This window comes from Chelonia mydas, chromosome 4 (genome assembly GCF_015237465.2).
Source record: "Chelonia mydas isolate rCheMyd1 chromosome 4, rCheMyd1.pri.v2, whole genome shotgun sequence".
NCBI lineage: Eukaryota > Metazoa > Chordata > Testudines > Cheloniidae > Chelonia > Chelonia mydas.
The window spans coordinates 54,225,551-54,250,730 of NC_057852.1; the positions used below are offsets into that span (position 1 = coordinate 54,225,551).

At 41.9% G+C, this 25,180-nt stretch overlaps 1 protein-coding gene and 1 long non-coding RNA gene across 12 annotated transcripts in view; one reads left to right on the forward strand and one right to left on the reverse strand.

Annotated features, from left to right (window-relative positions):
- Positions 1-345: 345 nt before the first annotated feature.
- LOC122465635 lies at positions 346-8,370 on the reverse strand. Its single transcript, XR_006290620.1, has 3 exons — positions 8,102-8,370; positions 1,950-1,984; positions 346-1,861 (listed from the first exon to the last, which is right to left on the reverse strand). It is a non-coding gene; the product is annotated as an uncharacterized LOC122465635 (long non-coding RNA).
- A 722-nt stretch (positions 8,371-9,092) lies between these two features.
- GAB1 (GRB2 associated binding protein 1) overlaps positions 9,093-25,180 on the forward strand; it is a 140,003-nt gene continuing 123,915 nt past the window's right edge. For 10 of the 11 annotated variants that reach the window (XM_027829975.3, XM_037897262.2, XM_037897263.2 and 7 more), the window contains exon 1: positions 9,093-9,333. In XM_027829975.3, coding sequence (XP_027685776.1) covers positions 9,262-9,333 — 72 coding nt within the window. In that variant the 5' untranslated portion in view covers positions 9,093-9,261. Of the gene's footprint in view, positions 9,334-12,907; positions 13,033-25,180 lie in introns of all 11 variants that reach the window. The other variant, XM_037897267.2, reaches the window with a different exon arrangement.

A 25,180-nucleotide genomic window follows, 5' to 3' on the forward strand; every position in this document is an offset into this window, starting at 1 on the left:
GTCTCTTGCTGGTAGAATCTCTGATGAATTTTCAGTCCTGTTTGGGGTCATTATATAGATATTTGCCAACCAACATCTTTCTACTGGTTTCTTTCTTTGTGGAGTTTGACTGCTGATTCGTATTGCATTGCCAATAAGTCACTGCAGATTTTTTGAACAAATTCGTTTAATTCGTCGTTGTTCCCTATTTACATGATTTTATGTGAGTTGCATAGCTTTTGTAGCTTAGTTTTTTGGGTTAATCTGTTAGTGAGACCTTCAGATAAATGACCTTCAGATAAATGCATCTTATCCCATCCTGGCATTCTAACACCTTCTCCCCTTCCTTCAAACATTTTAAGTTAATTTTTCAATTCCTCATTTTATTTTCAAAATATCAGTTACACAAAGCATTGCTTAAGCATGGAGGTGTATAAGGTAGGGGGAAAAATAGCAACAAAAATTCTAGTTGGCAAAGCACATGAGTATAATTACATTATAAACTCAATTATCCAAATTGCTCTATTATATGAAAAGGTTCTGTGACCAATCTTCTCTGACACACACACGATTTTCATACTGAAATAGAAAAACCGCAAGCTGTTTGTTTTCATATTGCTAACTCTTGGCCTTTTTACTTCTCACCCAGTGCCCCATGTTGCAGTAACCTTCTGTTTGGTGAAGGAGAGCTGGACATGGCTTTCTCTGGAGCATTGTTTACCTGCCAGCTGGTGTCTCTAGGGAGCAGTGCATCCATGTACCACACAAAATGGCTGAGGGTGGAGTGGGAGAAGGATTCCCTTACAGCTTTTATGCCACTAGTTAGGGCCCTCATCTGGAATGTGGGAGATCCTGATTCAATTTACCCCCCCCCCTTGGTTGATCAGAAGAAAGGATTTGAACAGGGGTTCTCAACCTCTCAGGTGAGAGCCCTAACTGTTGGATTATAGAGTGATTCTCATTCTTTCTCTGGCCCAATTAATACTGAATGATTTAATGAAAGTGGAGCGACTTCAAGCCATGGAGAAAGCCCCACATCAGAATGTCCCATAGCCCAGTGGTTAGGACGCTCCCTTGAGCAGCGAGGAACCCCTGTTCAAATGCCTTCTTATAAGGCAGAGGAGGAAACTTAACCAGGGTCTCCCACCTCCTGAGTGAATACCTTAAATGGTGGGCTAAAGGGAGGACTCCTCTCTCCTGGCCATTTTGTGAGGAGTGAGACATGCTCAGAGCACACCTGGCAGAGGAATGCCTATCTTCTCCTGCACTGGATTGCACTGGAGCTTCAGTGTGAGACGGGCATATGGATGCCTAGAGAAAGGCAGCATTGTGCATGCTCAGTAGCGGAAACGTAGGTACCTAGGGAACTTTTACAGCAAAAATGTAGGCACCAAGTGAATTTAGGCACCTACAGGGTTAGGCAGCAGCCGAGCAGGGTTTTGTGGATCACAGTGATGCCCACAACTGGGACTTAGGTGCCTAAATCTGAGCTGTAGACACCTAATCCTTTTGTGGATCTGGCCCTAAATACTGATCTCTTACATGACTGTGCATTGCACTGCCACTAGAACATAAGGTTATCCCTATAATACTTTTAATTTCAATCAGTTACATGACCAAGTCAAGCAATACAACACACATTTCAGTTTGGTTTGGATCATTGATTTTCCACTGTGCCTGACTTATAAAATGCTTACAGTGCGAGAAAAAGAAAAATCTGCCCAATTTCATTTGTCTTCAACAGGTGCAAAGCTATTGTCTTTGGAGAGGGTGGGGGGACATCCTGCTGATTTATTTCTGCATATGTTAATGACTGTAGAGTCTGGAGGGAGTTTCTACAAGACTGGCTAGGAAACTTGCTGCTTCTTCTTCATTGCTTTATCTGGAAGAGAAGGGGAATTTCCTTGCATGAAATCAGGGTGTAAACCAAATCCTGCTGGCATAAATCAGAGGGCTGAGCAAGTATTTACCTGTAAATTTCAGCTTCATACCTGAGGAGAACCTCCTACAAAAATCACAAAACGATGTATTAAACATTTCACCAATACTGGAATGAAAATTGCGCCTGTTTATATAAGTGCTACATTATACCCTTCTCTTTATTTGCCCATAACACCAACACAAAATAAAAAGGATGATATAAAAGGACAGAATTTAAATGAACAACCAGTAAACAATCCTGAAGTCCATGAACATGAAGTCATGTCTCATTTAAATGTCTGTTTTGTATTACTTCTTACTCAATCTTTTTGTCAGACAATCTAAATTATTTGGAATCTGAAAAACACTGGGTTGTTTAAGTCACCAAAACTAACCAAGGAACTTTTTCAATTGTACATGAAATTCACCTGGGAAGATTTCTGAACTTAGATTAAAAATATCTAAGGTGAGAACATACCTACCTGTAGCATTTTTTTTCATGTCTAAAATAATCTGGTTTTTTGCACTGTTTCATTGGAGAAATATAAATACCTAAACATGGGGTTTGGCGTATAATCTGACACAATGTATTTGACTTTCATTAATTTTGCAAGCCTCTTTCTCCATATTTATGTACAAGTTATTTTCTAAAATATAATGTAAGACATACAAATGTTTTAAAGATTCGCATCAAGAATTTCAGCAACATTACAGCTCGCAATGTGAAACTGTAAAGATACAGTCAAGCTTTTCACGTGATAAGGGATACGACGATGACCTCAAGGTCTGTGGTAACGTTATGCAACAGGAGAATTGCTAAACCATTTGAATGGAAAATTAATGGAGAAAAATAAAAAAATCAAACCGATCTTGAACTCATGGGCAGTGGGTGAACTGGCCGTTGGGGGAGGCTAGCTCCTGGACCCTTCCCTTCCCTTCCCTTCTCTTCTCTCCCAGGCCCTTCCCCTGCCGGAGCCCAGAGCACAGTCACCACAGCTGCTGGCCCTGCCCCCCCTCCAGCCCTGGGCTGCCCCAACGCCCCCAACCCAGCTCCAGAACGTGGGGCGGACACCAGCCAGCCCCAGCCTCCCTGAGTCCCAGGCGGCAGGCTGTCCAGCCCTAGCACCAGCCCCAGCCTAGACCACAAAGAGCAGGAACTCAGGCACTTCCGGGGGTGGAGTGTGGATGGGACCACACAAGGCTGTTTGGGGAGGCTCAGCCTCCCCCGGCCTATGATGCCTGCCACCCATGCTTGAACTTAATCTCCTCTTCTGCCCAATAGTTCCCACTTGGAAAACTAAATTAGCTATAGTTGGATTTTGGCTTTATATACTTCATATGGTGACACCTGCAAGTATTCTGTCCCAAATTTTGGAAAACATTTCTAACACAACTTAGATTGCACCCACAAATGAACAGAAAAGTCAGTGAAGAGATCGGCGCATCATGTTATGTGCTCATAGTAGCCTGCTCCATTCAAGAGGAGAGCAAATGCACTCTGCACCAACTGGGGGTCTAGGAAGTGATCATCAGGGTAGCCCTAGGTTTGAGCACAATACAGTCAACTAGCTGGAAGGTGACAAAAGCACTATGTCCATATGGTCATCACATCTACAGCAAAGAGTAGTGCTGGCTGGTCAGTCACAGATGTTAAATTCTATTCATGTTTCTATACTGCATTCATCTCCATGATATCTGAGTGCCAAATAAAAAATACTGTGGGCCACCACAGCTAGCTGAGAATCTTGAAGCAGTGATGGATGCAGCTGAGAGCCAACATTATAAATCATTTTAGCAAAATCTTCAGTTAGTGGAGATTCCATCTTAATTGCTTCATTATCCACATCCCTATATCAGCTAGACATAGGTCGAGAATCTCTCCATTAGCATTAACCTTCCATGAAACAAATAGTTATATAAGAACATAAGAACCGCCATACTGGCTCAGCCCCTGGTCCATCTTGCCCAGTATCCTGTCTCTGACAGTGGCCCATACCAGAGCTTCAGGGGGACTGTACAGAACAGGCCATTTATGGAGTGGTCCACCCGTCTTCCACTCCTGGCTTCTGGTACTCAGATGTTTAGGGTTGCCGCGAGCATGGGGTTGCATCCGTGGCCATCTTGGCTAATAGCCGTTGATGGAACTATCCTCTGTGAACTTATCCAGTTCTATTTTGAACCTAGTTGTACTTTTGGATATCACAACATCCCAGTGCACTGAGTTCCACAGGTTAGTTGTGCAAAGTGAAGAAAAGTACTTCCTCTTGTTTTTATGAGACCTGTTGCATATTAATTTCATCAGGTGACCCTTGGGTTTTGTATTGTGTGAAAGGGTAAATAACACTTCACTTTTTTCATGCCATTCATGATTCATAGATTCATAGATATTTAGGTCAGAAGGGACCATTATGATCATCTAGTCTGACCTCCTGCACAACGCAGGCCACAGAATTTCACCCACCACTCCCACAAAAAAACCTCACACCTATATCTGTGCTATTGAAGTCCTCAAATTGTAGTTTAAAGACCTCAAGGAGCAGAGAATCCTCCAGCAAGTGATCCGTGCCCCATGCTACAGAGGAAGGCGAAAAACCTCCAGGGCCTTCCAATCTGCCCTGGAGGAAAATTCCTTCCCGACCCCAAATATGGCGATCAGCTAAACCCTGAGCATATGGGCAAGATTCATCAGCCAGATACTACAGAAAATTCTTTCCCGGGTAACTTGGATCTTACCCCATCTAAAACCCATCACAGGCCATTTTATAGGCCTCTCTGATATCCCCCCTTAGTCATCTCTTTTCTAAGCTGAACAGCCCTAACCTTTTTTGCCTCTCCTTGCATGGAAGTCTTTCCATAACCTTGATCATTTTTGTTGCCCTTCTCTGAATCTTTTCCAGTTTCACTATATCCTTTTTGTAATGGGGCAACCAGAACTAGACAGAATATTCAAGGTGTGAGTGCACTACAGATTTAAATAGTGGCATTATGGTATTTTCTCTCTCTTTCCTAATAACATGTTGTTAGCCTTTTTGACTGCTGTACCGCATTGAGTGGAAGTTTTCAGAGAACTATCCATGGTGTCTTCAAGATCTCTTTTTTGGATAGTAAGACCTCATTCAGAACCCATCATTGTATATGTACAGTTGAGATTATTTTTTCCATTTTGCATTACTTTGCCATTATCAACACTGAATTTCATCTGCCCTTTGTTGCCCAGTCACCCAATTTTGTGAGATCCTTCTGTAACTCCTCACTGTCTGCTTTGGACTTAACTATCTTGAGTAATTTTGTATTGCCTACAAACTTTGCCACTTCACTGTTCACCCCCTTTGCAGATCATTAAGTAATATGTTGAACAGCACAGGTCCCAGTACAGAACCTTGGGGGACATTGCTGTTCACCTCTTTCCATTGTCAAAACTGACCATTTATTTCTTCCCTTTTCCCTTGTCTTTCAGCTAGTTACTGATCCATGATAGGACCTTCCCTCTTATCCTATGGCTTCTTAGTTTCCTGAAGAGCTTTTGGTGAAGGACTTCAGAACTCTTGGGTAAATACCATCTGGTTCTGGTGACTTATTACTGTTTAGTTTATCAATTTGTTCTAAAAGCTCTCCTATGGACACATCAATTTGGGGCAATACTTTAGATTTGTCACCCAAAAAGAAAAGCTCTGATGTGGGTGTCTCCCCCACATCCTGTGCAATGAAGACTGACCCAAGAATTAATTTAGTTTCTCTGCAATGGCCTTGTCTACCTTGAGTGCTCCTTTAACATGTTTGTCATCTAGTACCCCAATTTCCTGCTTCTGATGTACTTTAAAAAATTCTTACCGTTAGTTTTTGAGTCTTTAGCAAGTTGCTTCTCAACTTCTCTCTTGGCCTGCCTAATTATACTTTTACATTTTACTGGCCCAAGTCTCTGGCCGCCCAGCTCTGAAGGCAGCAGTGCAGAAGTAAGGGTGGCAGGGTGTGGTATTGCCAACCTTATTTCTGTGCTGCTTCTAGCGGGGTGCTGCCATCAGAGCTCGGCACCTGGCCACCAGCCACTGCTCTCCTGCCATCCAGCTCTGAAGGCAGCGCAGAAGTAAGAGTGACCACACCGCAGCCCCTCTAAAATAACCCTGCAATCCCCCTGGAACTCAATTTTGGGTCAGAACCCCAAATCTGAGAAACGCTGGTCTCCCCCATGAAATCTGTATAGTATAGGGTACAAGCAGACAAAAGACCAGATTTCATGGTCTGTTACGCGTTTTTCATGACTGTGAATTTGGTAGTGCCCTATACAAAGGTGTTGGTCTAATCCTCTGTACAGAGGTGAATAAATTTCACCCTTAGGGAGTATATACTGTTATACCTAAGGGTATTTTTTGATTAACTCAGTTAAACACATCTGGTCTTTACACACTGGCTATCTCACAATACCGAGTTCACTTTCAAGATATTTAAAGAAGCCTGAATATCTTATGATCTTTTCAATTTTCACTAGGAAATTATTTTAGAATTTTGGGATTCTTGGACAACACCTTTATAATGGGTTGAACCAAAATAGCAATCTTAAACCCAATCCCAATATTGGGATTTAAGATAATCTCTACAAATGATACATAAAAAGCTACTTGCTCACTTTATTCTCTCATGTAGTCCCACTGAGGTGGATGAAAGGGCTATTTGTGCATACCAGGTGAGGAGGATTTGAGCTCTACAGGAGACTGGTAAAAACAAGTATTCACTGATTTTCTTTTTAAAAATATTGTTAAAATCCTCTGGATCTTGATGATTTTTCATTGCATAATATTTGTTAATGTTTCATCTATCTTAAAAGCAAAACTGCAAGCATTTTAGAAAAGGGCTAGACGTAAAAATTTAGGGTGAAATCCTGGCCCTATTGAGGTCAAAGATAAAACTCCCATTGACTTAAATGAGGAAAGAATTTCACCCTTCCTCTTTCTGCTACTTCTGTAAGCAGCTCTGTGGAAATCCTTCATATGCTATTTTGTAACTTAAATATAATATGCCTCAGTGAATCACAACAAATATCACAATTGCTTTCTACAGCAATGGCACACTAGGGGGACTATTTCTCTGTTGTGGAAGCACACTAATGTTAAAAAATAGCAACACATTGTACTGACCCTTTCCTACACTGCAACTAATTGGTCCTACAAACAGATTTAAGCAAGCCATCTAAAAAGCAGTAAATATTTTTTTGTGTGCACAAACCTTGGTACTACCAACAGAGATGACCAAGTATATCTGTTTATTCACTTATTTAAAAAAATTATTTAGAGTTGCCCCTAAAATACATATTGTGGGATATTTCAGTTTTAAAAAAACAAATTTAAAGTCATCATGAGAAATATTATGCATAAGTAAAACAGCAAATCTTGAAAACTTACTCTTTTGGAGAATACTTTCTCATGTAGAAGGTGTTTTGTTTTTAGAAAGTCTCTCTCCCTCTTGGGATGAAGGAGTTTGTTTGTATATATTTCTCTCAGAGTTTGTATATATTTATCACACTTAAAATCCTTCTGATACTCTTCCACCTAATTTTAATTCATACCACTGTCACATGCTAACTCATATTTACGTCTTTCTCAACCCAAAGATACATCACTCCTCATCCACAAAGGGAAAAGGAGTACTTGTGGCACCTTAGAGACTAACAAATTTATTTAAGCATAAGCTTTCATGAGCTACAGCTCACTGCTTACTCTTGAAAGAGGTGAACTTTATCTTTAACTTTTCCAAGCTAGTCACTAAAACTTTAAATTATTTTTTATTTATTTTGTCAGGACAGTTTCAGACTTGCAAGGAGGATCCTCCCGTTGGGTTAAATTCAATGCAGTTTTTATAATTTCTTGTTATAGCAGTGAATGATTTTTCTGTGTGTTTAAAAGAGACAGGCAAAATTTCATTTTTTTATAGCTTTTATTCAAATAGCCATAATTTGACAAGCCTGCACATAGTATTGAAAGGAAAGCTGTCCCCTCCAAACCAGCAGAGACAACTCTATTTCCTTCAACTTCCAGCTGCTGTTCTGCGCCTGCAAAATCAAACTTCTAAAATCCATGTTTGCAAAAAAATAACCAACCGACCAGAAACCCCCACAACAACACACACTTTCCACAAAACTTCTTGTTGGGTTTTGCTTTAAATGGACAATGTTCACGCAGAAGACTTTTCCAAGAAGAAAGTTTCTTACCCTCTCTGGTTCCTCTCTAGGGCCTCCTCCAACTTCACCTCCTTTGGCAGCTATGCATCCACCCCTGTAGTTCCCCTTAGACAGGCTGCCTGTAAAGCAGACATAGGCTGTACCATCCTCCGAACTACAGATCCCAGGATCCCTCTCCAAAGCCCAACAACCTTCCTCCCCCCTCCCTGCCCTTGTTGTTGGAGGAAAAGGCTCTGGCTGAGTTTCAGAGAAAGTCTCAGCTCCTCCACTGTGGACGGGGAGGGCGAGGCAGGCGGGCCGCAGAGGCCACCGGTGGGGAGGCAGGGAAAAGGGTAAGGGGTGGGGACACTGTGCTCAACTGACAGCAGCAAAAGCCGATGATGAGGGTAGAAGAGGCAGGACACTTGAATACCAGGGCAGATCCCTCCCACCCGGGCTAAGAGGGAGGGACCCCTCCTCCCACCCGTGCCCAGTAGTCGCTGGGGCCGGGGTTCCTCCTCCCCTCCAAGTCTCTGCGTTCGCTCGGTCGAACTCTGCTGGGAGCAAGATTCCAACCCTCCCGCCCCTCTCAAGTCCCAGCGCTGCCGGGGTGGAACTTTGCCGGGCTCCACGTTCCAGCCCAGCCGGGAGGGGGAAGCGAGGGACACAAGCGCTGCCCGGCCGATTCCCGCCCCCCTCCCAGCGCAGCAGCTGAGAAGGAGGAAGGAGGCGCGCTAGGCAGCGGCGCTGAGATTTGCCAGGCAGGCAGCAGAGGAAGAGCAGCAAGGGAAGCCCCCGTGGTCCGTCCTCGCGAGCCGGCTCTTGCGGCAGCCCGCAGGAGCGAGCCTGGCAGCGCTGCGGCGGGGTTGTTCCCCGGGACGCGGGCGCTGAAGTTGCGGTGGCCCAGGCGGGGCGGCGGCCCCTGCTGCTCCTCTGCCTGCTGTTTGTGTGCCTCGGTGGCCGGAGGGGGAGAGCCGCCCACCTCCGTCCAGCTTCCCACTCCGCTCCCCCGGCTCGGGCTGTTTGTGTGGGAGACACCCACTCCTCCTTCGTTCCCTCCCCCCGGCCGCCTCCTCCCCTTTCCCCAGAGCCGGAGGAGGCCGGAGCGGGCGAGGTGCGGTTGCTGTTGTGGCTCTGGGCTCTCTCGGCCCGGCACGGCCGCGCCGCTGCTACGGACAGAGGAATCCCCCCAGCGGGAAGGCGGCGCAGCCATGAGCGGCGGGGAGGTGGTTTGCTCGGGCTGGCTCCGAAAGTCCCCGCCGGAGAAGAAGTTGAAGCGATACGTGAGTGCATTCACCGTACGGCTTATCCCCTGGCGGGCTGGCGTCCCTCCCCCTCCTCGCCCTGCCTCGCTCTCCTACGCCCCGCGCCTCTCTCCAGTCCCGGCTGCCTTCGCCCCTCTCTGCCTGGTTCTCCTTCCTCCCCGCCCGGCACCTCTCCCCGCTGCCCTCCTCCCTCTGCCCTTGCTCTCTCCCGAGCTGTAGCATGGTGGAGTTGCTGTGTTGACAACAGAGACTTTCTGTCGACTGGCACCGCACAGCCTCTTTGGCTTTCACACCACTTTTTTTTTTTTTTACTGCCAAGTACGCAGTTCAGTTTGCTGTCAGTTAGGAAAGGACCCTGAGCGGCCAGATCTTTTATCTTGATTTTATTGCCTTGCTAAGGGAGCGTGGGGCGGAGTTGTTCCCTTTAGATCCTCTAACTTACGTCTTTTAAATGTAAACACTGGCCAGCCTTTTCCAAGAGCCACTGTACAGCTCACTCACTGGGGCTGGAGGAAGATAAAACCCTAGTTCATCGGTTGATATTACAAATAGAAAGTTGTTCCTTGCAGGGCAATTGCCCCAGTTTGTGCAACTGTGATCTTTCCTACAGGTATCTGAGAAACACTTTTCCTCCCCTCCCGAGTACAGCTCACATGAGGGAAACTTTCCCCTTCAGAAACCCCTGGCTTACAAATTGAAAAGAAAAGAAAAACAATGTTTTTTTTTATAGAATTCTGCCATTGCTCATAAGTAAATATTCTAACAGACTATAGGAGAGATGACATTTAAGTTGCATGAAAATGGTGCTTGTTTGCTGAGAGGGCGAATTTCTTGACACAGGAACAGCAATGCTGTCCCAGCTCCATAGGCTTTCGGAGACGCTGTCAAGTCACGTAGGAGGGATGGATGGTGCCAGAAGTGATCTTTCTTGAAGTCCTTACCATGGCACCAAAGTGGCTTGCATGGTATCTGCATAATTGGTACAAGACGCCATTTCTTCACTTAGCCATTTTTAGGTTCCATTTAAATAGAAAATGGACTTTGAAGGTGCCACTTCTATGGAAGCAGACAAACTACTTGAGAATCAGCAAACACAGGTTGTCATGTCAGAATATTTATTTTATTTATTGATGTCTTCATGACCACTTTCCAAAGAGGAAAGAGAGAAGCGAAGTTTAGTTGCTGTCATTGAGTTTTTAAATGACAAGGAGTTGATTAAACAAGACTTTCCTGTGTTTTAAAATAAAAGCTATTTCAGGCCCCAGTCCTGTCCTAGTGGAGTGAATGGCAAAAACCCCTTTGACTATAGTATTGCAGGATCAGATTTTCAATGAGAATATTGTTGTGATGTATAAAACCTTTATCTCTTTCCTACAGAATTGGGCACTGGGTCTATACAGGTATTCATTTTTTTGAATGTGTGCATATTTGTATGTACTGTTAGGGCACTGGTAAAAGTATAGTATCATAATTAGTTCAGTGGCAGTGATTGAGGCATCAAGTGATCTAATAAATCTTTTAAGTTTGACTAGTTTTCTGCAGGAACAGTAAAATCGCACACACTAATGCTGTCTCCTGATGGAAGAGGTTATTAACAGTTAAGAGCTTGGTAAAATAAATCATAGTTAATCCTACTCAAGAGGTTGTACTTTTCCATATTATTGAGGTTTTTTTGAATGCACTAGTGGCTGCACTGCTAAATTAAAATAATGCACAGTGCATTAGAAGAAAACTCCAGTGAATAATAAATACTTAGCTGTCTAAGGTATTATAACTGTATATACATACATGTCAGACTCTCCAGTCAGTGGGACTGTTGTCCTTCTCGGGGATCTGCCATCTCAATCCTACTGTCCAACAGAAACTCTGTTTGATCTAAAGTAGGCTTGAAACAGTTTCCATTGGCATTAAAAAAAAACGTAAATCTCACTTTAAGACTTGATGTAAGTTACATATCGTTGTAAAAAATGCTGGTTAATTTAACTATTTAGAAAATTAAGCTTAATGAAAGATCACTTGAGATAGTTTTAGTGATTATACTCTTCTTTTTAATTAAATATAGCAATAGGATAATATGTTACACTGTAGTGTTCCTTTAATTGGTTGTTCCTGAAAAGTAGTCATCCCTGTGTTTTCAGTTAATATCACTTAAAAATTTAAGATCAGCTTTTTGAGGCTATACAGAGCGAAGATGGCATGTAGGGGGTAAAGGCAAGTTTCCATTAACTTTACTGTAGCTCAGTTGGTACCACTCTTGTCTGGACTGTAGGACAGAAAGCCATAAGTTTAGATCCTACAACCATATTCACTGACATGACAGCGACAGAAGAGGAGGTACTGTCTAGGGGATAGGTTAAAATAAGTTTCCTTCTGCTTGTCTCTGGTGCATGGTGAATTGTAGATTAAAGATTCTCAAGTCCATGTTTGTAACCTTGATATCATGATCAAGGCTCTTTGCCCAAATAAAAAGGCTGTTAGTAGAAATTCACAGAGTTGGACCTAAGTGCTCTATGACTGACGCAGATTTGTCTATCCTCACTATAACTAAATCTTTGTGAAGCAGTATGAAAAAAAGTTATATAAAGCTGCGTTTTGTATTGGTGACACTTCAGAAGGCTCCCTCAGAAGGAAGAGAAAGGAATACATTTTCACTGGAAAAGTATGTTTTTGCAACACATACTTTTCACATATCTATGGAACACTGTAACTTCATGCCTTGTTAGTTAATGCACACAAGTGTTGGGGCAAATCCAAGAGTCCATCTGGGAAGGGAGATAGGAAGTCTGAAATTGCAGATGTTAAATCTGGTTTTAGTGCTAAGCTTTAAGGAGAGTGAGAAAGAACACTTTGAAGCTAGTGTACAGACATATGGTCCATGGGGGTTTTTGTCTTTTTAAAAAAAATTGAGTCTGACATAGTACTAAAGACAGTTTCCAAGCATTTGAAGTCCTAACAAGAAGTAACTGTTTTAGGAATGGAAAATCAGTTTCTTGGATGCAGGTGTCTTTCCCCATAAAAAAGCAGAAATGTTTTTATTGTTAGTTCAGGTCTTTGCTGGGAAACTAAACTCCTTACTTATAGCTATTGTCATTAGCAGTGGGTTCACTTGAACTGGCATTGGAAATAGTCTAGTTGCTGGCGTAGATGAGATAATCATTTTCAGCAGTATTGCAAAGAGCGTAATTGCTCATTCAGGCAGACCCACTGCTGACCGCAGTTGTCAACAGTGGGCCAGCTACCTGATGTAGATACGGCTTTAGAGGGATGCATTTCTCACCCCCTCTGTTTACTTCTTTAACATGCATTATGTCATCTGCTTAAGTTCTGCAAAATGGGGAGAGGGGCTAAACATATAGGAGGAAGCGAGAATGGGTCTAAATCCTGTTCATACAAGTAGCAACCATCATAAATTGAATAAGATAAAATAGGATTTGGTTCCTGATTGGGATGGAGGGAGGCTGAGCTCTGTTCCTTTTCTCCTTTGGGCTGCTTTCTGTCCACTCTTGACTTACCTTTCTCATTTTATAAAAGTTTTTTGAAACTACTTTTGTTCACTTCATTTTTATCTTTCCCATTTCTTCAATTTTAAAAGCACACAAAGAACATTTTCCTCAGCTCCATTTTTTTTAAAGATTAAAAAAATCAGCGTTCATCATTTTACTGCTGTACTGCAGTTTCGCTGTGGATTCTCTGTTCGTGTTCCAGTTCACACATCAGGTGAGCCTGTGTAGTGGTAGCAGTATAGAGGATTTTAAATATCCATATGTTGACAAGTCAGCCGAGTTAGATGTAGGGGAGGAGAACTGTCAGTTTGCAGGGTGGAGTGGCGTGAGGGGAGGACCTTTTATGAGTACTGTGCAAGGGTTACTAAATTTTTCATTAGTTTAATGGCTGCAAGGACAGTTTCACTTCTCTCCATTGCTCCTAAATTTAGGGTTCACTGTGGCAACTCCTTAATTAAATCTGCTGAAAATCAGAAATCTTTGTGTTGCATTTCCTGATACTTACTTTTACATACAGGTGTAAATTACCGTGTTTGGTGTTTTAAATTATTTAAAATCCAGTGTGGAGTTGTTAGCTTAGATTTTCTGTTGTGAGTTATTCTACATTTTGTATAAAAGTGACTGCTGTTTTAAAGTGAGAATTAAATAGTAGTTCAGTTTTCCTTTTTTTTTAATGCATCCCAGTTTGCGTAAAATGCTTGCTGTTCTGTAGTAGTTAAAATTTTGCCGATAAAACAAATAACTGAGGAAGTTTTGATCCAGACCAAATTTTGTATCTCAGATCCATTTCTGCTTTTAACATCTTGTATTTTAGGCAGCTTGGATGGATGATTAAGCATTACCTTATATTCATGAATTACTTACTCCTGGGGGATTCTGTGCCAAAAAATTCTGCGCCAAAAATTAAAAATTTTGCACACAATATTTATAATTCTGCTTATTTTATTTGTCAACATAACAAAATGTAATCACACCAGTTTCAATTATTTTTGTAATTTATTTCAAAATACCTGTCAGCAAGTATGTTTGTAACAATACAAACAACAAAAATATTCAGGTAACTTTTTTTTTTTGACAGATTCCTTACTAGGCATATTAATGGAGCAGAGGGAGAGGGAAGGAGCCTGGCAGAAAACCTGAAGGGTTGTTGGTGTGGGTGGAAGAAGTATGGAACAGGTTTTTGGCGGGGGAGAGGGAAGGGATTGTTAGGGAGTTGGAGAGCCTGACCCTGGCTGACCCCGAGCCTTTCCCATTCAGTCAGGCACATCTTCCCCTGTCCCCATGTGGCCATGCAGCACCCCTTCCATTCAGCCCCAGCTCAATGCTGTCACCCCATTAGCTCCCGAACCAGCACCCCAGCCTGTCATCCCCCCCCACTAGCTCTTCTGAACCACAGTCTGTGACCCCCAGCAGCCCTGTGTGCCCCACTCTGTCTGTCCTAACCTGGCTCCCCAGGCAGGACACTGTGATAAATGCAGTCCGCCTCTGGCTGTTCTGGTGCCACAGCAGCCTCTGGTGGGTGAAAGGCAGAACTGCATCATTTCTCAGGCAGGATGTATTTTCTGCAGCAAAAAAATTCTGTGCCGGACATTAATTCTGCACATGCGCAGTGGTGCAGAATTCCCACAAGAGTAACTAGTAATGCCACTCTAAGATAGTGTAAGTACTGATGGCAGTAGAAATGGAATATCTTATTATTGGCTTAGTCTCTAGGTATATGTGTGATCAATGCTAGTCTTTCATCTTAAGTAGTACTTTGATGGCCAAGGATTTGAGAGTTAAGGAACACTTCTTCATCAGAAAAAAAGTTTTGGAAATACATATAACAGTTGTGATAAGATATAAACCAAAGCGGCTGAAGAACTTTTTATTTTTGGAATACATCTTTAAAACCTATTCTGATGATTGCTGCAGTGTAATTTGAGAGCAAATCCACTGAAGTCAGTGGAGTTAAACCAATGTAGAACTAGAGTAAGTGAGATCAGAGTAAGTTTGCAGCCCTTCATTTGCAAGTGATGTCAGAAATCAGTGTTCACATTATATTTATTAATCTTGAGGTAATCTAGTAACTCTTTGAGATGTTTTGATACTTTGGGTTTGATCCTGCCAATCTTCCTCTAGGAGCTGCTGAACACCTTGCAGGAGTGAGCCCCAGGATTGCAGTGTGTAGTGTTTTATAATATAAGGGATGTAATATTATGTAGTGTTTTATAATATAAGGCAGGTACTACAGCCTCATAATAAGCACGTCCAATATAAGCTTTTGTCTACAAAATGTATGTCTGTTCTGCTATAGAATACAGTTCCAGGCTGAAGTCAGTCCAGAATCTGTATCCACTCTAAAAAGAAATATTTGGTTATTTGAATATATATGCATAATATACAGACATTAATATACATCGGTCTAGAAGATAACTGGCTCAGAAGGTTTATGCTTTTGTATTTTGTTTGCTGTTTATGCTTGTATAATTTGAAATTCTCTTTGGCAGTCCACTGGTACATTATCTCTTTGTGTATGTTTGTTCTGTGCACGCTTATACCAACATATGCTTTGGGAAGTGGCTGCTATACAGTCTCTTCAAATGAACCTCCATTTGCATGTTTGGTACATCTTATATGTTTAACGCTTGTAGATAGCAAAGCTTCTTTAAGATTCTAGAGAACTGTATACGAGAACAGAGAAAAGATAATAAATGAGACAAGCCCTTCCCAGTACCTTAAGTTGTTAACCTCTGCCATATTCAGGCACAACTTGGTGAGTTAAGCTAACAGTCAGCCCCAAATTGGAAAGTCTTATTTTACAATCTCATGTCAACCTTTTCTCTGTTGCCATTTGTGATTTAATACAGGTCATGCATTGTTTTGTCTTCAAATTCTTGTCTTTTTTCAGTGAATGTCACACACATTGTTCTTTTGTATATTGTTTAGCAAATAATCTCATTTCCACATTCCAGCTATAGTCAAATACTTTCTATGTTAAAAACTCCTATTCCAGCTCCAAGGCCTGTTCCTCCTTCTTCCCCTTATCATATGCTCTGTAGAAAAGTTAGTGTGTTGCATTTTGATGTCTGTAAAAGAAAATACTAACTAGCTGAGTCCCCAACTATGCAATCGAAAGCAAACTAAATGTAACAATTTCAAATATTTCCTTTGGGGATAAAACAGAATTGTATTGTTTTGTGCACAAAATAAAGATACAGTGCTGTGTACTGTGGATATGTCAAGTGTCTTCCTGAGTCAGGAGAGTGGGATTGATGTCCAAAGCAAGCTAAAGAAGCCCAACAAGCACATACTGAGATAGAAAAGCACTTACTATCAATTTTTCTCCATTGAAAAGTCTTTCAGTTTTTATGTAATATAATACACTGACATATACCATTAGTCTTCATGTTTTATACCTTACTAGTATAAGGACAAGTTAGACAAAGATCTAATCAACTAGTAACGTGACTGACAAACTAAATTAATTCAAGCCAAGTTTAAACAGATTTTAGTTTCTACTTTAGAGGCTTGCACTGGTCAAATTAAATTGCCGTTTTAAAGATTTGATTAAATTGCTGCAACTTCATGGTGAAATTCTGCTGCAGTCAAATCAATGGGAGGTTTGCCATTGACTTCAGTGGACCTAGGACTTCACCCCAGTGTGTAGGTAAGGCTTTACCTTACTTAATGAATAAATCACCTAAATCTAAGAAACTCTCTGGATCTCAGGACTTGGAGGCTGCAAAACAACACCTGCATCTCCATGCACAGATTTCAGCCTATTCACACGAACAGAAGTCCTTGAACACTGAAGGAAACTTGAGTCACCTTGTGTGGCTCTAACCACTATGTATCTAAGGTACTTATATAGCCTGAGTTACCATGGTATCTGAGCACCTTGCATTCATTAATGTGTTTATCTTCACATCATCCTTGTGAGGTAGGAAAGTATAATTGCCATTTTACAGAAAGACAACTGAGGCACAGAGAGACTAACTACTTGCCCAAGTTCAAGTAGAAAATCTGTGAAAAGCAGAAATTTTAACCTGGCTCTCCAGAGTTCTAGGCTAGCATTCAAGCCACTGTACTGTCTTTCCATTTTGCCTCCTGCTCCTAGTGACTGATGAAAACTAGCGACCTTTGCTTACCAACATGGTCATTGCCTCTTTCAGTGAGAACAATCATCTAGGCACCAGGAAGCAAGCAGCGTCAAGATGATGGATGATAATTCACATCAAGGAACAGTTTTATCTTGGCAATTGCTGTCATGTATAACTTACCTATTTTAGCAAGGTTTCTGAGGAGATGAAGAGACATCTCTGACTTCTTTCAGTGTCCTAGACCACTCACAATTGGGTTTTAAACAGGATATGGCACTAATTGGCCTGGTGGATTATCGCCTTTTAGTGGAGAATTATTGATCCTCTTACTGCCCCAGGTCTGTTAACAAGGTATGACACACTTGGACCACATGAGGTTACTGAGTCACCTAAGAATTAGCAGCGGTGGATGGAATAGCATACTACTGGTACCAGTCTTTCTTCTGAGATGCTGAACAGCAGTTGCTCCTACACCTTGAATGTTCATTTACAAAGGTTTTTCTATGTTACAAATGCTTTTCTGGTATAGTTAAAGCAGCAGAACCCTTTGGTATAGACACAGCATATTCTGACAGAAAGAGGTTTTTGGTCAGCATAGTAACACTACTTCCCCTAACAACTTTAGTTTTGCTGACAGAAGCGCTCTTCTGTTGGCATAGCTGCATCTACGGGGGGTGGAGTGTGTGTGTGGGGTGGAGGGGGGAGGGGGGCGGTTTGCTGGCAAAGCTGTGTCCAGTAGGGGGTGAGGTTTTTTCATTCTCTTGACTGACATAGCTATGCCAGCATAATTTAGACCTGGCCCTGGTCTCACAAGGCACAATCTTATCACCCATCCTAGTTAACATGTATGTTATACCATTAGAGAAGATCACAAAATGTAATAGATTTAAATTCCAGTTGTATGCCTATGATGTCTAGTTCTGCATCCCCTTCATGTCAGAAAGATAGAAAAAAGAACCCTATCACCTGTATTTTTCAGGACAGGACTGAGGGAAGCAGCTGGATGAAATTAAATGTAAGTAAGATGGAAGTGATGTTGGTGGGAAGAGGAACATGGCTTGGAAAACCATAACACTTCCCTGTATTATATAGTCCTTGATTGTTAGTGAGCTGCAATCTTGGGTTCCTTTGAAATGACACCCAGATAGCATAAACAGCCAGTAATGCCATTTCCCATCTTTAGTTGACAAGGAGTCTTTCAGGGAATGCATCCGATGAAGTGAGCTGTAGCTCACGAAAGCTTATGCTCAGATAAATTTGTTAGTCTCTAAGGTGCCACAAGTACTCCTGTTCTTTTTGCGAATACAGACTAACACGGCTGCTACTCTGAAACCTTTCAGGGAAGGAAATTCCTAGGGGTATGATCTACCCCTTTTTGGCTTTCTTCTTTTGCATTCATCAGCCTACTGCTTATAAAAAGGCCAGTAACTTGTTTACAATGCACTTTTAACAATTAAAAATTTATATCTTGAAGTGATTGCTGGATCGCTTTCTGCTTTTTAGTTTTCTAGCTTCACTGTTGAATTTTAAAGTGTGTCTTTGTAATGACTATTGGGTCAGATGATCAGAGTCAAATGTGGTCTATTTCTCAGCATAGACCCATAACACATCTCTCTCATTGTTTTTGCTTTGAAAAAAAGCCTGTGGTAGAGATTAAAGGGACACTGTCAACTTGAAATCTAGTCATTAAAAAAAAAAAAAGTCAAGTAATTTCAGTACGAAAGCTGTCCCTGAGTGTCTCTTGAGAGCATGTTTCAGAGTAGCAGCCGTGTTAGTCTGTATGCGCAAAAAGAAAAGGAGGACTTGTGGCACTTTAGAGACTAACAAATTTATTTGAGCATAAGCTTTCGTGAGCTACAGCTCACTTCCACTGAGTGCATCCGATGAAGTGAGCTGTAGCTCACAAAAGCTTATGCTCAAATAAATTTGTTAGTCTCTAAGGTGCCACAAATCCTCCTTTTCTTTTTTCTTGAGAGCATGTTTTTGTTTTAGAAGTCAGACATTTAGCAGGGGAAACAGTGAAACAGCAGACACAAAGTGTGGAAAATGTAGAGAGCAAACAAACTAAAAAACAGGAAAATATTTTTCTTTACTCGTTTGTTCATAGTAGTATTGCATGTTTTGACAACGGTAGGTTTAAAAATAGTCACCTGATTTTCTTATTTTAAACTAATAGTGTCCCTGTAAAGTCAATCTGCTGTAATGAATAGTCATCCCTCATTATCAAGAGATGCACTTTAACCTGTACCAATCTGCAGCAAGGCATTTCTTCAGAATGCGCCTTTCATTGCTCTGAATTCCAGCTGTGTGTGCAATGCTTTGTGAAGAGCGAATTACTGTGTGTGTGTGTGTGTGTGTGTGTGTGTGTGTGTGTGTGTGTGTGTGTACAGTTGAATTTGCTAGTTTGATTGTGACCTTACAAAGGGAATCCAGCTCCTAAAGCTTATAAACTAGTGTGTTTAAACCAGCATACTCTTTTGATTAGCATGTTACTTTAGAAAAAAATCATCATCTTGGAATCCAGCAAGAGTACAAACAGTGTTGTCTCAGGAGGATGCTGATTCATCCTTAATTGCTAAACCTGATACTTCCTTAATTCTTTTTTTATTGATTCTTGGCTGGATTATTTCAATTCATTTTCCCCCAAATTCTCTGGATTATTTACTTCTTAATACAAGCTCTGCAGTTAATGCATGGTCAGTGTTTCTCAGCATGCTATACCAGTGTTACAATCTTTTGTACTAGCTTTCAGTGAAATAGCAGATTAATTTTGAATATACTCTGATTTTAACACCTATTTTTGCCCTCACATCTCGCTGATGACTGTAGTTCTATGTTCTTTTTGGTTAGCTTTTGAGGGTTTTTGGAGCACCCCTGAATACTTTCAGTTTTAGCATAATCTCACTTTATGTACCATGACTAAAAACATTTTCTCAACATGATCCAGCAGGGAGACATAAATGGGTACATTTTCAACAGAATCCATGGGATTGAATTAACGGTTAAATCCTCTAATTCTCCAGTTTTGAAAACCTATTAAGTGAGTTCTTTTAAATTATTGTGGATGTTAGTATGCAAAGGGATAGATCCAATTGCATCTTTATACCTTAGCTACAGTTACTAAACCAACAACTCAACAGTTGTCAGATTTTTCTTTCATTTTACCACCTCAGATTTTGCCAGGGTAGTTAGTTAGTTTGGAGCAATTAAAACCTGGTGGTCAGTACACATGAACTAATGGAATAATCATATGCACTTCTAAAATCTACCACTTATGGCCAGTGTGACTTGTGCTTTTAAAAAAAATGCTTATACATCATAATGTGGCTATGTAAAAGGCAGTAGAAGAATGGTTGACAAAACAAGGAGAGTGGTGGTGATCCTGGGAAATGGCATGATGTGATAGCGTACTGTTCTTCCGCTTCTGGAAATCTGGGTTCAGTGCCCATCTTTGGTCATAAGTGAAAATGGTTTTGGAAATCTTATCCTGAAAAGACTGACTTGTTGACAGAATGTGCAGAGAGAGTGTTAATTGCCCATATCTGCTCTGCACTCTCCTCTGATAGCCCTTTTGTGGAGCCTATGGGTGTGTCGTGACTGTCCCGAGCCAGCTGCCTCAGGGTCATGGGGCTCGGGCTAGTGGGCTGTTGAATTGCGCTGTAGATGCTCAGGCTGGAGCCCAAGCTCTGGGACCCTGCCACCTCAGAGGTTCTAGAGCCCAGGCTGCAGCCTAAGCCCGAACATCTACACTGCAATTAAACAGCCCCTTAACCTGAGTCCGTGTCAGCTGGCACAGGCCAGCCGCAGACTTTTAATTGCAGTGTAGACTTAACCTAAAGCTTATTTTTCACTGCTTTAAAAAGAAAGATGGTGGTGGTTTGTTTTTGTTCTTTATTTTTAAACTGTGAGTTAACTAACACATTGGATATCGTGCTGCAAAAACATAACAGAGATAAGGCACTGTAGTCCTACTGTGAGCTCAGCTCTGGGAAGGTATAGTTCTGACCTTGCCTAGCTACCTCATGGTAAAAGCTGCAGGTGCCTTCTCTTCACTAGGATTTTATAGTGTGATAAGAATTACGTGTTGTTTATCTTGATGTAAAATACCCCCCAAACAAACAAGCAACCCACCTTTACAGTAGTGAAGACTGTCACAAACTAAAGCTGGTTTCCCATGCACCTCCAGACGTAACTTTTGGGGCAGGATGCTGGTGGAATTGTCTCCTCATCAATGCAGTGAATCTCAGTGATGTAAGAAGGTGTGTTCTGTACCAGCAGACAGACTTGGTGCTACCGGGGGGAGGTGACATTCCCCCCAACGATCTTCAAGGTGCCCCAAATTATTGTCAGGCCAAAATATGTACAAAGTTATCCAGTGTTTTACACTTATGAGCCTACTTGACTTTACTGCCATGGGTGGGCCCACTGATTTCAGAGATTACTCATGGTAATAAAGTTAAGCGCACAGGTAAGTGTTTGCAGGACCAGGTCATGTGCTGGTAGAAGATTTCTAAGCCATGGCAAGAGCAGACCAATGGAACAACAGCAGATTGGAGAGTTTTATCTTTTATATAAATTATTAATAGCAGGAAAATACTGACATTGGAGCCAAAATTTACCTTTTTTACTCTTAAAATCTTTGATTTTCGAGACTTCTAAATAGCTCCCGGAATCATAGAATCATAGAATATCAGGGTTGGAAGGGACCCCAGAAGGTCATCTAGTCCAACCCCCTGCTCAAAGCAGGACCAAGTCCCAGTTAAATCATCCCAGCCAGGGCTTTGTCAAGCCTGACCTTAAAAACCTCTAAGGAAGGAGATTCTACCACCTCCCTAGGTAACGCATTCCAGTGTTTCACCACCCTCTTAGTGAAAAAGTTTTTCCTAATATCCAATCTAAACCTCCCCCATTGCAACTTGAGACCATTACTCCTCGTTCTGTCATCTGCTACCATTGAGAACAGTCTAGAGCCATCCTCTTTGGAACCCCCTTTCAGGTAGTTGAAAGCAGCTATCAAATCCCCCCTCATTCTTCTCTTCTGCAGACTAAACAATCCCAGCTCCCTCAGCCTCTCCTCATAAGTCATGTGCTCTAGACCCCTAATCATTTTTGTTGCCCTTCGCTGGACTCTTTCCAATTTATCCACATCCTTCTTGTAGTGTGGGGCCCAAAACTGGACACAGTACTCCAGATGAGGCCTCACCAGTGTCGAATAGAGGGGAACGATCACGTCCCTCGATCTGCTCGCTATGCCCCTACTTATACATCCCAAAATGCCATTGGCCTCCTTGGCAACAAGGGCACACTGCTGACTCATATCCAGCTTCTCGTCCACTGTCACCCCTAGGTCCTTTTCCGCAGAACTGCTGCCTAGCCATTCGGTCCCTAGTCTGTAGCGGTGCATTGGATTCTTCCATCCTAAGTGCAGGACCCTGCACTTATCCTTATTGAACCTCATCAGATTTCTTTTGGCCCAATCCTCCAATTTGTCTAGGTCCTTCTGTATCCTATCCCTGCCCTCCAGCGTATCTACCACTCCTCCCAGTTTAGTATCATCCGCAAATTTGCTGAGAGTGCAATCCACACCATCCTCCAGATCATTTATGAAGATATTGAACAAAACGGGCCCCAGGACCGACCCCTGGGGCACTCCACTTGACACCGGCTGCCAACTAGACATGGAGCCATTGATCACTACCCGTTGAGCCCGACAATCTAGCCAGCTTTCTACCCACCTTATAGTGCATTCATCCAGCCCATACTTCCTTAACTTGCTGACAAGAATGCTGTGGGAGACCGTGTCAAAAGCTTTGCTAAAGTCAAGAAACAATACATCCACTGCTTTCCCTTCATCCACAGAACCAGTAATCTCATCATAAAAGGCGATTAGATTAGTCAGGCATGACCTTCCCTTGGTGAATCCATGCTGACTGTTCCTGATCACTTTCCTCTCCTCTAAGTGCTTCAGGATTGATTCTTTGAGGACCTGCTCCATGATTTTTCCAGGGACTGAGGTGAGGCTGACTGGCCTGTAGTTCCCAGGATCCTCCTTCTTCCCTTTTTTAAAGATGGGCACTACATTAGCCTTTTTCCAGTCATCCGGGACTTCCCCCGTTCGCCACGAGTTTTCAAAGATAATGGCCAAGGGCTCTGCAATCACAGCCGCCAATTCCTTCAGCACTCTCGGATGCAATTCGTCCGGCCCCATGGACTTGTGCACGTCCAGCTTTTCTAAATAGTCCCTAACCACCTCTATCTCTACAGAGGGCTGGCCATCTCTTCCCCATTTTGTGATGCCCAGCACAGCAGTCTGGGAGCTGACCTTGTTAGTGAAAACAGAGGCAAAAAAAGCATTGAGTACATTAGCTTTTTCCACATCCTCTGTCACTAGGTTGCCTCCCTCATTCAGTAAGGGGCCCACACTTTCCTTGGCTTTCTTCTTGTTGCCAACATACCTGAAGAAACCCTTCTTGTTACTCTTGACATCTCTTGCTAGCTGCAGCTCCAGGTGCGATTTGGCCCTCCTGATATCTTTCCTACATGCCCGAGCAATATTTTTATACTCTTCCCTGGTCATACGTCCAACCTTCCACTTCTTGTAAGCTTCTTTTTTATGTTTAAGATCCGCTAGGATTTCACCATTAAGCCAAGCTGGTCGCCTGCCATATTTACTATTCTTTCGACTCATCGGGATGGTTTGTCCCTGTAACCTCAACAGGGATTCCTTGAAATACAGCCAGCTCTCCTGGACTCCCTTCCCCTTCATGTTAGTCCCCCAGGGGATCCTGGCCATCTGTTCCCTGAGGGAGTCAAAGTCTGCTTTCCTGAAGTCCAGGGTCCGTATCCTGCTGCTTACCTTTCTTCCCTGCGTCAGGAAGTTTGTTTATTTTTAAATAGCGACATTCAGAGGTTCCAAAATACCAACTTACCCCCAAATAGTGGGACCCTAGAACTGGCCTGGCCAGCTGAGGTAGAACTAACTCCACAAATTTGAATTTTTTTCTATAGCAAAACAATGTTAAGTTTTCCATTGTTCTAAAGGTCTGACATCTGTACTTGTGTAGTGTCTAAAAGATTTTTGTTTAAAAATTAGTCTCATGTAGCTGTCAGTAGGTTCTTATTGCTGAATATAAGAATCGATGTGTATGGTTTTGGGGAGTGAGATAAGAATGCAGGAAGTTATTCAAATACAATAGCCAACTTCCATCCACAAACAAACTTTTTGTAGCTTGTGACTCTGTGTTGATATTATAGTTGGGTTAGTTATTAAACGAGCAATGAGCAGATACACCTTAATGTAGATGTTTAACTTTCAGATTTGTAATGTGTGCGTTAAGTATAAAAAGTGTTAAATTGAAAACAGTAAGCTTCACATTACCATTTGCCCTTTATGTATCTGCTGAAAGAATTCACTGAGCCACTAACTGCACAGGACAAAAGTTGCCATTAAAATTTAATGTATAATTCTTTTATGGTTTTACAACATTTGTGTCTTCACATAGATTTTTCTTAAGTAGGACAGCAGCATTTTCTAAATAGCTTAAATGATCTTGAAACAGCTAGTTCTAGAGCATACAAGAGAAGACTATTCTCGGCTTAGTCCTAAGTAGCATTCAGGAGGTGATTTACAGCTGTGGTCAAAAAAGCAAACAAACTTGCCAGGAGGCATAAGGAATGGGATTGAGAATAATGTGGAAAATATTGTACACACAGAGACCAGTAGTTCGCCTTCCTCCAAAATACTGTGTTCAGTTCTGTCCACCCCATCTCAAAAAGGATATTGTAGAATTAGAGGGGTACAGAGAAGAATGTTGATAATGATCAAGGTAATGGAAAAACGCTCATAGTAAGAGTGATTGAAAAGATTGGGATTGTTTACTTTAGAAAGGAGACAAATGAGAGGAGACGTGATAAAAATATGTAAAATAATTAATGGTAATGAGAAGGTGGTATGGGAACTTCTATTCTCCCTGTCTTATAGTAAAAGAAAAGGGGACAATCAGTGAAATTGAAAACTGATAAAATAATTGCCTTTTCAGACACCACATAATTAATTAGATTGTGGAACTCATTCCCGCAAGATGTCATTACAATAATAATCTAGCAGGATTTAAAGAGAGGGTTCACATATGTAGATAAAAAAATCCAGAGATATAATAAATACTTAGAAATATTAGGGATTTAAAATCTCATGCTTAAGCCATTCTCTTTTAGGATTCACTTGGGATGCGGATTGTCCCACATCTGCCTATCCCATTTCTTCTGAAGCAGCTAGTGCTG